The 12,482-nt window shown below is 37.8% G+C and overlaps 1 protein-coding gene across 11 annotated transcripts in view; it reads left to right on the plus strand.

Annotated features, from left to right (window-relative positions):
* The window catches only part of ATE1 (arginyltransferase 1), a 202,492-nt gene that overhangs the window by 106,621 nt on the left and 83,389 nt on the right, over positions 1–12,482 (plus strand). For all 11 annotated transcript variants that reach the window (XR_013824195.1, XM_079899350.1, XM_079899345.1 and 8 more), the window contains one exon: positions 11,465–11,585. Coding sequence is in view for 10 of the 11 variants with exons in the window: in XM_079899350.1 (XP_079755476.1) it covers positions 11,465–11,585 (121 nt within the window). In the remaining variant the exon portion in view is untranslated. The remainder of the gene's footprint in view (positions 1–11,464; positions 11,586–12,482) is intronic.

A 12,482-nucleotide genomic window follows, 5' to 3' on the forward strand; every position in this document is an offset into this window, starting at 1 on the left:
TGTAATTATGTTTCCGTATGATTATTTCCTTAAATTCATCTCCCCTTCTAGACTAAAAGGTGCCTGAGAACTGAAAATGGCCATGTTACCGTTCACCATGGCATGCCCTGGACCTTAGCATGCAGCCTGGCATGGTTGGCATTTCATAATTACCTGCTAACTGCAGGAATGAGAGCTCAGTTGGTGGTGAGGTCAAGCAGAGTCCAAGGAAAGCTTGCTAAGGAAGCATTTAGTTTCGGTTTCAAATATGCAGTAGTCATTTAGACCAAATTGGAAGTCACCCCAGGTAGGATGGCCTGTGCCTCAATGTGAGTGCCCAGGGTGAGGATGCAGGGGTAAGAGAGTAGACTGACAGCGGGCCTTGTGCCTTAATGCTCAAGATACTTGATGTCTCTAAACCAGGGAGCTTTCACAAGAAGTCTGTGAATCCATGTGCACAGTGTGGATACAGACTAATAAACCTGTGAGTATGCTGCCATCATTCAGCAAACATACAGGTTCTGTTGTGATTAGTAACATCCAAACTCATTTAGAAGCATTAATGAATTTGTAGTGGGTTTTTATCTTGTGTAATTTCTCACCAAGTGAAACTAATATTACATTATCTTATAAAGGTCTGTGAAATTTTTTTTGCTTTAAAAAGGGTCATCTACTTTACTGTAGATTTGGCGAGCCAGTAAAGCATTTTGAAAACAGAGAATTTACAGAGTCATTTCTCCCTGGTGTCAGTAGGAGGGTAGCTTCAAGAGGGAGAGCTTGAAATCAGCCCTTCTCACTGTTGTCCAGGTAAGGATGATTTCACCTTTGATAGTGGCAGAACCAGTGATTCTAAGTGCTGTTTTCCAAGCAATAGCCTAAAAAAGCAAACACCCAAGTTGATTCTTCTTACCAATATGGTGAAGGCCAAGTTTAATATGACATACATATACGTCTACATGAATATTCATGTGAATATTTAATCTTTAACAGATATTAAAGAAGCTTTGTTTGTGTTTTACTTTTTTATTTTTCCCTTACATTATTGTCTTTGTCTTCATCTTGCATTCTATCTTTTTTTTTTTTTCCCTTTATCCTTTTCAACTTGTGACCCTTCGGTTTGAAATTAAATTTGTGCTGTAAGTTGACTCCCTGAATCTTTTCTTCACAAGCTTTCTTTGTATTTTCTAGAAGAAAAAAAGATTAACCCAGGGTTTCCAAAATAAAAGCAAAGCTTGTGATTAAAACTGAATTAGAATCTTTATTCTCTATTATTTGCTAATAGTAAAATAAATAGCCCAGTCTTAAGGAAGATTTGAAATAAGTCCTGGAGCCTTTGTGAACTCTTGGATTTTAATTAAAGAAACACAGAATACCATCACTTTCTGTTTGTCAGTGGAAAAAATATGTATTTTTAAATTTTCCAAGCTTGGCCTGGCAGCACATGGAGTACATCTGTGGGCTTTCAGAATTTGGGGAACACAAATGGACTCAGATGTTTAGGCCCTTTGTCTTTACTGGTCTCAGCTCACCTCACCAACTGAGCATGGCACAATCCAAACACAGTTTCTGAAAACAGAGCAGCTCGAGTTCCTTCTCAAGCACTCTCCTGGGGACTGATAAAGTCAATCTCTGTTTATATAACGAAATCAGGGAGCAAGGGGTCTGCTGCAGTACTTTGTGGATGGGATTCCATTGGTGTTGTCTTTCAGGGAAAAGACTGGATTTAATAAGCTCTATTCTTACTCGCTTTCTTTGCAGGTACAGCCCACTCTAATGGATTATTTTGAACTATTTTTGTTTATGTAGTGCTAGAACCTCTCTTTAAGCTATTGGTTTTAGTAAAATCAATAGGTTTATTGTGGAAAAATGGGATACTGATAACAACTTTACCTGATAAAAGACTTAAATGTCTAGTTAATCTTTCTTTCTTTTTTTGTTCAGTGCTGTTGGTGTTCACTGTGTGTGTGTGTGTGTATTTAAATAATATTGTCTTTCCAGTGTTCTTACATTTTAATTTAACTTGAACTTTTAAAACAAACTCTGCTGGTTTACCCTCAAGTACTCATGAAATCCTTCCTATTTTTCAAAATATTTATAAGTATTCTTGAGAGTGAAATCTCATAAAGATCTTTGCTTCAGGACCAGAGTTCAAAGGAAAGTCCGTTTGGTTTTAATTTGAAAACTGTAAAAACAGAATACCCTCAAAATGGCAGGGTGAGAATTGGTAACTTCAATTTTATTGCAATCTGCCAAGCCCATCCCCAGATGTTTCCAATTAAAAGCCGAGAATGCTAACTTGGGTGAATGTCATATGAAAGCATTTCTTTACTATTCTGATTTTTTCTAAGAAAAATAACAGTCTCAAATCCTTTAACTTTAATGAAAGAAATAACTTCTCATCTGCATGTTTTTTAAACTCATACAAAGACAAATGTAATATTCAAAGAGATTTTTCTGTGTCATATGTAGTCCTGAATGCATTGGGGTTCACATATGTCTTTTCAAGGTCCCCCTTAAAAAAAAGCTTTTTGAAAGATAATAAAGCCCTTTAGAAACTAAAGTCATGTATTTCTGGATTTACTATAATCAAAAAGTGGACCTGTTAACATGGGGAATTTGTTTTAAAAGGGGTGTTTAGTAATTTCATTGCTTTCTTCAGGATTGTTACAGGGTATTTTTCATTATAATGTAAATAATAAGTTTTTCTTTTATTTTTGATCAGTTGTGCATTCCATTGTAAGAAGTACTTCTATAAGAATCTAGATAGGATGAGATAAAAGAAACCAGAATATAATTTTAAAACCATGTGTTTCATAATATTTCTCCAGATAATGCCAGGTTACAGTAGGATCCATTCATGGACTTGAAAGTTACTTTGAACACATCATTCTGTAGTAAAAAGAAAGATACCTACTGGTAATAAATTTGAATTTATGGAAATTGGCATTTGTTCAGAGAGAAGATGGAGTTACTCTTTATGACTAAACTAATGTTAACATTTTGAATGTAAAGCAAAAAATACATTTATTTTTGAAGCTTCCCAAACCATAGACAAGGACCACATACTGTCTGTAGAGCTGAAACAGTTGTTTCTCATTTCATTTCCCGTTTGGCGAAGTTCTGACAGACATGTATTTGGGAACTCAGTGGGGAGACATGGTCTCTGCAGGGCTTGGGTCTGCCTACATTTGCTGTTGGTAAGTGCCTGATTTTTCTTTCCAAACATGGTGCTACTCAGAATTTTAGACACACTGCAGAGGACTTCTGAGGAATCTCCAGAGAAAGCTAGTTGTTTTACCTTTGTGTTCTACCAACACCTTGCTTGTGGTCCTTGGTGCCCTTTTCAGAGTTGTGGCCCACGCCGGGCTTCTGTTGCAGCGTCTTGTGCTTCCTTAGCATCTTGTACCCACCAGCCTGCATTTACCACTGGCTGCGAAAGTCACTGGAGCACAACTGCCTCCCTTCCCCTAGCCGACGGTGAGTGCCTCCCTGGGCTCGTTTCATCTCATCATCCTCCATGCTGAGCGGAGTCCCTGTGCATATTGAACTGTTGTGATTGTTAAGATTTTTTGAAGTTATTTTGAAAATACTTTAAAGAATTGTGAATATTTTTTAATCTAGGTATAGAAAGAGAATGGAAATCAGGAACCTAGCTCTGAGTTCACCGCTACCATTTAATGATCTTATGTTTTATCTGTGCAATAGAAATAATGTCTATCTTCATTACCTTTTTACGTCATTATAAGATTTAACTTGGATGATAGGCAAAATCATTATGAGGGCTGTGTTCTTTTTTTTTTTTTTTTTTTTTTTTTTTGCGGTATGCGGGCCTCTCACTGTTGTGGCCTCTCCCGTTGGGGAGCACAGGCTCCGGACGCGCAGGCTCAGTGGCCATGGCTCACGGGCCCAGCCGCTCCGCGGCATGTGGGATCCTCCCGGACCGGGGCACGAACCCGTGTCCCCTGCATTGGCAGGCGGACTCCCAACCACTGCGCCACCAGGGAAGCCCGAGGGCTGTGTTCTTAACAAACACAGGAAGAACTCATTGTTATTGTCATTACCAACCAAAGTGATATGGCTGAACTCTTGAACAAAGAGGCCTTTTTTTTTTTTTTTTGAAGAGGTCTTTTCCCAAGTCACATTTTCTCTTCCTTTTCTTAAAATGAAGCTTAATGTGAAAAGCGATACTTTTCTTTAAAGGAAAGTGTATGCCGGTGAAAGAAGGGAAGAAATATTTTCAGCTTTGGGGGGAAAAAAGCCAAATTGACTTGAACTAGTAGTTTCTAACCTTCTTGAGTATGAGAACTCCTTTTTAATTTCAGTAACTCTTATAGATTCTGTGATGATAATGTTCTTATACTTTTAATCCTTTCCCAAGGGTTGAGAACTAGTCTTAGTGAAAATATGGTGGAGGTGCATCATAAATACAAATTCGGCAAATGTTGATTGGTTCGTGTGTACCTTGTTAATGTGCAAAACAAGAGTGTGTTAAAGTAATATCTACTGTGTTTAGAGAAAGGAGGAGGAAAGGGACGGGCGGCGTGTACTGGATTCATTGTTCATCCAGCTGTTACTTGGAGCAGGTTTGGGGATATACATCAGGGAACAAATCAGACTGAAATCCCTGCCGCGTCATTTTAGCTAGGAGTTTTCTATAGATACAGTAAAGAAAGTTAACAAGGATGTTAGAAGTCCTACGGAAGAAAGACAGTAGAGGAGATAGGTGGGTTTCATTGAGCAGGTGACAGCTGAGCAAAACCTTAAAGTGGATGACAGAATTAGCCACGGGAATATCCGTAAGACCAGAAGAGAGAACAGTCAGTGAGAAGCCGTGAGGTGGGAGCAGGCCTGAAGTGTTCCAGGACCAGCAGGAACCTGTGTGGAGCCTGTGTGGCCAAGGCGGAATGGTAGAGGAGGAAGATGGTAGAAGACAGGCTGGAAAGGTAACGAGCGCCACGTCGCTTAGGGCTCCCTAGGCTGTGACTTGGGTTTGGCCTGTGCTCTGCCTCGAACAGGGAGGATGGGAATGCAGACGAATACTCCGTTTTAATGGATTGTCCGTAGATTTAGTGGTTGCTGGGGCTTTCAGGAAGAGGGAATGGCGAGCCACTGCCGCTGCCACTGCCAGTGGGAACAGGGTTTCGTTTTGGGATGATGAAAATGTTATGGAATTAGATAGTGGTCGTGATTACACAACCTTACAAATACCCTAAAAACTACACTTTGAAAGGGTAGATTTTATGGTATGTGAATTACGTATCAATAAAAATGTTGCAAAAAAATTGATTGTCAGGGCTTGATAGAACCTTTTCATTTTTTTTTTTTTTTTTTTTTGCGGTACGCGGGCCTCTCACTGTTGTGGCCTCTCCCATTGCGGAGCACAGGCTCCGGACGCGCAGGCTCAGCGGCCATGGCTCACAGGCCCAGCCGCTCCGCGGCATGTGGGATCTTCCTGGACCCGGGCGCAAACCCGTGTCCCCTGCATCGGCAGGCGGACTCTCAACCACTGCGCCACCAGGGAAGCCCACTGGAACCATTTTTTTTGCTCCTCTTTCAACTAGTTAATACCGCCTTTGCCTTGGAAAATTTAGATTTCTAACTAGTTATACCTTAACTGAGGGAAAGTCTCCTCGTGTTGTTGGCTGTGTTTTCATTAGAAGTAAAGGGTGTTAATCTGTTTTAAAATATCTCTGCTGAAATTGTTAATGACTGTGAAATCACATTTTTCTAGATACCCTTTTATATGCTCTTTGGCTACCTGTGTTCCCTGTTATTCAGTAAGATGTGACAGTGAGGTGTTTTTAACCTCTGGCTATCAAATGAATGTAATTTTTAGGCCAAAATTCTTATATTTTGCTAAACTAAGCTATTCTACATATAATTTATTTTGTGATTCTTTAGAAGTGTAGAAAATTAGATCAGCATAAGATGCTCTTCAAATTATGGTCTAGAGCATGGAAGTGAAAAGAATGCCAATTCATTCCATTGACCAAAAACCAAAATCGTACGCTCCCCTCTTCCAGAAGAAGCCGTTATTTTTAATAGAAATGGATCAGGACATGTATTTAGCTAGGTTTTTTTCCCCCTAGTGTTTTAGATTTAACTTCTGCATTTCCTCAAATTTTAATCTGTGACAGCCTAGTAAAGTTGATTGAAATATTATGACTATATTTTAATGTTTTCTTCTTTTCCCCGTGGGGGAGGTGTAGTATAATTTGTGTTTTACAAGTAGTCTAAGTAGTCTTCTTTAAAGAAAATAAAATCATTGAATACTACAGTTGTACTCTGAGTAGAATATTCACTCTTGTATGGCAGCTCAAAATATAGAGGCACTTTGTTTTCCACTTCTAAAACAGTGCCAGTTTGTAAACAGCTCCAGAAGTTACAACAGGTGGTGAAGTTATAGATCACAGAGTTTGCTGAACTTACTTCTCTTTGAGGACTTTGACTTGGGTAGTTACACCTCACCAGAAGTGTTTAATTAATGATGAAGCACATGCATTTCCTCCTCTACATTTAGACTTTTTAGAAGACAGCTTGTACCTTTTCCAGGCATCTTGTCTTGAACTACATTGTCCTCTCCTGTGGCCTCCCCTCTTGAAATAGGTGTCCTTGCTTGGTAAAACTTCCCTCTGGTGCCATCCTTCTTGAGTGGGCTTCTTGGGGACAGCGTGGGGGGAATCTAGAGTTCATCTTCTAACATGTAGATCAAATTGAAAGAAAGTTCTGAACAATTGTAAGATAAGCCCTGTCAGACCAATCACATTTTCAAAATTTTGAATACTTTAGAAATCTGTGGTAACTCCGATTTCTTCTTATTTACAAAAAGTCAGCACCCTAGGAGAGAATTAATCTGCTTTTACCTCATTGTTCCAGCATGAATGAATGTACTTAGAGGTTGATTAAATATTTTTCCTTCTGACCATGGGAAAGTATGTCCAAATCCTTAAGTAATTACATTCTTAACACAGACCTTTCTCATTTTCTTAGCTGGAAAGGCAGGGCAGCTTTCAAGCCTCTGCATTTTTCATTTGTGTGATGGCAACTTTAAATTGAACTGCAAGTAGTTCGGTCACTTAACTCTCTACCAGCTAAGCTTAGAAAGCGTAACATTTCAAAGTGGTTTATTTCATAAAACTCTTTGCATTCTTTGATGGCTTGAGACAATATTTAAAGCACTGAAATAAGCCTGTACTGAGGAGAAAAATAATGTTTTAACCTAATCTAAAATTTGATTTTGGATGATCAGAAGTTAAAATGTGTACATGTATGGTTTTTCAGTGAGATAACCTGAGTATTTAAAGAGTTAACAGTAAAATATTAAGTACCGCCTTAAAAGAACATTGTGAAAATTTAGGAACTTTGGACAGTCGTGCATGATCACACTTAATATATTCTCATGTGTGCTTTATCTTTCTCCAGGTCAGTCACTCCCAGTAGACTGTGAATTGTCTAGAGACGTGCATTTGTTCATCTTTTTTTCCCAGCACCTAGTGCCTGTCGCATAGTGAGGAGTCATTTAATGTTCATTGACTGAGTATTTTTTATTGTTAGCATCATTGTTAAATCCAGGCCCTGGATTCAGGTGGCTGCTAATGAATCAGAATGTCTGCATGGAATGTATCTGTTTTTATCTTAAGAGACTCATAGTTGATGGCTGATTTCCCCCCTCCTCCCCAAAATTTGGTCTGTGCATCTTAGCCAGTCAGCATTTAGTTCTATCTTAAATTAGAAAATGATGTCGTTCATACGTTTTGGGTTTTATTTTGTTTTTTCTTGTTTTTTTTTTAACTTAAGATGATATGTTTCCCTTTTACTAGACATTCTTGGGATTCTCTTCTTTTATATGCTGCCATCACAATAGACAAGATACACCATCCATTTTTATTAGTTTCCTTATTCATATTGGTAATCTTTTTGTATTAAATGCAGAATCATAGAATAATTAAGCAAGAAGAACCAGAAAATTCTGCAGATGAAGAGCAATAAGGGGGGTTTAGCGCTACCAGATATTATATTAAAATATAATATAAAGCTTTAATATTTAAACCTATATGGCACTGGTACATGATTACACAGACAGAAGAGTAACAGAATAAATAGAAAGTCCGGAAAGAGATCTAAATATACTTGGAAATTTAGTAAGTTATCAAAAAGACATTTTAAATTTTAAATCAGTGGGGAAAATGATAATTGTTTAAAAAATGATGTTGAAGCCACTTGGTAAACATCTGAAAGAAATTAGGTTGGATCCTTTTCTTCTACCTTACACCAGAATAAATTCCAGATGGAGCATAAATGTAAATGCAAAATTGTGAAACCATAAAAGTACTAGAAAAAAACCATGAAAATGTTTTTATAATCTTGGAGTGAAAGTGACCTTTTTAGTTATATTACAAAGCCCAGATGCCATTTTAAAAAATGATAAATTTGACCATTTACCAGATTTCTACATGGTAAAAGAGCATGGCACACACAGTCGAAAGACAGACAAACTAGGAAAGTACAACATACTTTACAAACTAAGGGTTAATTTCCTTAATATATAAAGCATTTTCCAATTACCAGGACCATAAATCTAACAACAAAATGGGCCAACTTTATAGAAAAAAAATGCAAATTTCTTTAAACATATGGAAAGATACATAGTGCAAATTAAAACCACAATGAAATGCCATTTCTCAGATTGGCAGAGATGGAAAGTTTTGATAGTACACTGTCGATAAGAATGTGGGCTAAGTAGCACTTGCATACATAACATTGCCGATGGAAATATAAAACGGCCCAACTTCAGTGGAAAACAGTTTTGTGCTATAAAACTTAAAACCCTTATACCCAGCAATTCCAGTCCAAGGAGTTTACCCTAGACATATGCACAAATGATGTGTATACAAGAATATTTATCACAAATGGTTATGCCATTTTAAACCAACACAAGTTCTAGATGGTCCAGATCCTTGCCAGAACGTGTTTATTCGTCTTCTAAATTTTAGCCATTCTAGTGGGTATTCAGTGGTATCCTATTATAGTTTTAGGTTGCATTTCTGGTAACTGATGTTGGGTTTCTTAGGTATTCGTATATCTTTGGCAAAATTTTTAAGTCTTTTGCCTTCTAAAAAATTTGGATTGTTCTTACTATTGAGTTGTTAAATTCTTCATATGTTTTGGATACAAATATGTTGTCTAATACAACAGGTTTTCTTAATATTTTCCCCAATCTTTGGCTTGCCTATTTATTTTCTTAGTAAGTTTTTGAAGACAGTGTAATTTTGATGAAGTCCAATTCATCAATTTTTTCTTTTATGGTTAATGCTTTTTGTGTTCTAAGAAATCTTTGTATACTCCAATGTCAAGAAAATTTACTCCTTTTTTTTCCCCTAGAAGTTTTATTTCTTTAGCTTGTATATTTAGCTTCCGCCACTCCCATTAGATTCTCAAAATAGTCCATAACCAAAAAGGAAAAAAAAAAAAAAAAAAAGATTCAGAACCACTGCTTTAGACTGCTATCTAGTGTTCAGATTTGTTAATGTAGACAGCACCGCATCATACTGTCTCTTTTCCCAATAAAATACTTCCCGAATTAATGGAGAAAATGACATTGCTTTTGAGAAGGTAGATATCAGTGGAATAACTGGCTTTATTACACCTCCTAAGTAAATTATTAATTCATTTCTAAATAACCCCGTGCTTCGAATTTTAATATTAGATGAGTGTGTGGCCCACCTAGACCTGCCCCTTCTAGGTGACCTTTATTGCTCTAGGACAGTAAGGCATCAGCAATGCCGTGAACACTGCAGGAAGATCAGAGTCAGAGACCTGAGTTCTGGTCTTCATACTTTCATGCCTTCTGTCTCAGGCAGCAAGCATTCCCGTTTCATCTAGAATAAAGTCCAAAACATGATATCTGAAGCTGATCCCCAACCTACCTTTTCATTTCTGCAGTGCTCTGCTATTTCACGTTCCCCAGAGTTATCTTGTACTAGGCCCAACTCTGCATCTTTGTTTATGCTGTAGTCTTCGTCTAGATTGTTCTCATTCCTTTTCAGCCTGCCCCAGACTTAGCCAGTGAATCTGTTCCCGTTAAAACTCCATATCCTCCTTGAACTCTTCTGCCAACCTCTTGAAAGGAATTGATTTGTTTTCATGTGTTTTATGTACAGTCTCTCCATTAGCTTACAGATTTCTGAATGTTTTGAATGCTGGGAGGGTGTGGTGTTCGTTTTAAACCTAAGTGATGCTTTACCAGTTGCTCACACATGGTAGGCTGGTTATAGAGCACCTTTCTGATATGAAGCCGTGTAACAGTGCTAAGCCCTTAAGCAGCAGTATTCGTTGTCATGGGGTTTGCACTAGATAGTGTTTTTCAATCTCTGAGCTTGTGACCCATTTGCTATTTATGAAAGCAATTTTGGTGTTAAATAGTCCAAGAGCATCATTTTAAAAAAATGAAGTAGAGTAGAAAAGAAAGGATTACATAACATGGGTAAGCATTCTATAGTAAAAGATTTGTTTCTAGTTTTATATTTGCATATAGGTTTACTAGGTTGTAATGCAAAATGTATTTCTTACTATGGGTTGTAGGTTAAAAAAATTGAAAACTAATGTTTAGATTTAACCTCTATGATGAATTTTGAATTTTAAAATTTAGAGAAATGTGGAATTTTAATTAACTGATATGTCTAAAAATTTTCACTAAGTGATTTCACATAATTTGCACTATCCTCTGTTAATTGGCTACCAAATTACCCTTAGGTGAATGATTTTTTTCTTCAGTATCTGTTGTATAGTCTTTGTTTTATATTTGGGGTACATGATGGGGTTATAAATACATAAATCATTTTTCCTAAAATAGAGTGTTTGAAGAAACTTTAGAGGATTATTATCACAGATATTTCCCTGAAATTTTTGTAATTTAAAATTTTTTTTCTTTCTTTACATTTATCAGTCTAGATTGCTCATGGAAGCATGTTGACCAGACAGTACTTTTTAGTACATTAGAATGGAAAGAATATTATCAGCTGAGCTTACAAATTTAAAAAATTCTGACTAAGGATAGTGAAATTCCATTTTGGAAAGTGTTTATTTCATGTGTAAATTATAATGCTGTCAAATGTGAGATTTCACTGTGTTATTAACTGGCACTTAAGAGACAACTTGAATTTGAAACTGGGTATTCTTAGCAATCAGCTCAGCAGGAATCATATGTTGAATATTTCTTCCAAAAGAAAGTAGAAACTCAGATCTTCCAAATGAGCACAGGCATCCCAAATGGTGATACACTTGTTTGAGAACCTTTTGATCAAATGCGCATTCTTGAGCTGGGAAAGCAGTTACTAATAGGGTTGTTTAGTATTTACAGTAAAGCTGTTTCTGGTTGACTTCATTTAACTTTGTGATTAAAACTTTTCCTGGAATTCTGGAGTCTAGTAACTAGGAAGTTACTGCGTTAGTAATGCCTGTGCCTTTTTCCTTCACTTCTCTTTAGGGTCAGTATAGACCGTCTGATTTGCTGTGTCCTGAGACATACGTTTGGGTACCCATTGAGCAGTGCCTGCCTTCACTTGAGAACTCCAAGTACTGCCGTTTCAACCAGGACCCAGAAGCAGGTATGTTTGGAGCAGAGCTTGGCCGGAAATCATTGGCTTTGTTTCAGAATCCGCTTGCGTGGTTGTGACCCTTAACAGGGTCTGGTAGCTTTTTATATACTGTGGAGTGTGCGTGAGTACCTGCGCACGGACATGCGTGTGTTTGTCGGATAGAAGGAGACGCTGCGTGTGCATACACACACAACACTCAGGCACACAACACTCACAGTCATGGTTTTGCAAATAAATGCTGAAGCCTCATGTGCTTGTGCTACTTACTGACACAGCTTCTTCCGTTGGGTTAGTTTTCGCATGCTTTGAGGGCTCACACTGTTCTCCGTTACTTTTACAACTATCACAGTGCATAAAAATTGTTCACTGGATCATTTAGCCAACGTAAAGAAGATAGAAGTATCGACCAATTGGACCAGATAAAGTTGTGGAATGGTTTCGCGAGGGCCAGCCGGCTGTGATGGGTTTTGTGATGATACTTCCTTGACTTCTTGCATCCCTGGTGCTTCTTCTTTTCTGTCCTTTCTTCTATCTCCTGCCCAGAATAGCCCCAGCCATATTTTATCTCTTATTATTCTCCTTTGGATACTGTGCACTGGTAGCAGGTACAGACACTAAAAGTATAGCCCTGGAGCCAGACTTCCTGCATTCAGACCCTGACTCCATCATCAGCTGGTAAACTGGGTCCCCTTCGGCAGTTTAATAATCTCTCTGGCCTCAGGTTCCTGGCCTTCAAAATAGAGATAATAATAAGACCTTTCATATTGAGCTATAATGAGGATTAAAATAAAACAAACGCATGGAGAATAGCCCCCTCTTATCGTGGTGTTGGTGATTGTTCGGCAGGTTAGGGTGCTGCATCCCATGTATGCCGCAGGTTTCTTCTGCATTTGCCTTTATGTGCCC

Source organism: Stenella coeruleoalba (assembly GCF_951394435.1).
Source record: "Stenella coeruleoalba genome assembly, chromosome: 16".
NCBI classification, from domain to species: Eukaryota; Metazoa; Chordata; class Mammalia; order Artiodactyla; family Delphinidae; genus Stenella; species Stenella coeruleoalba.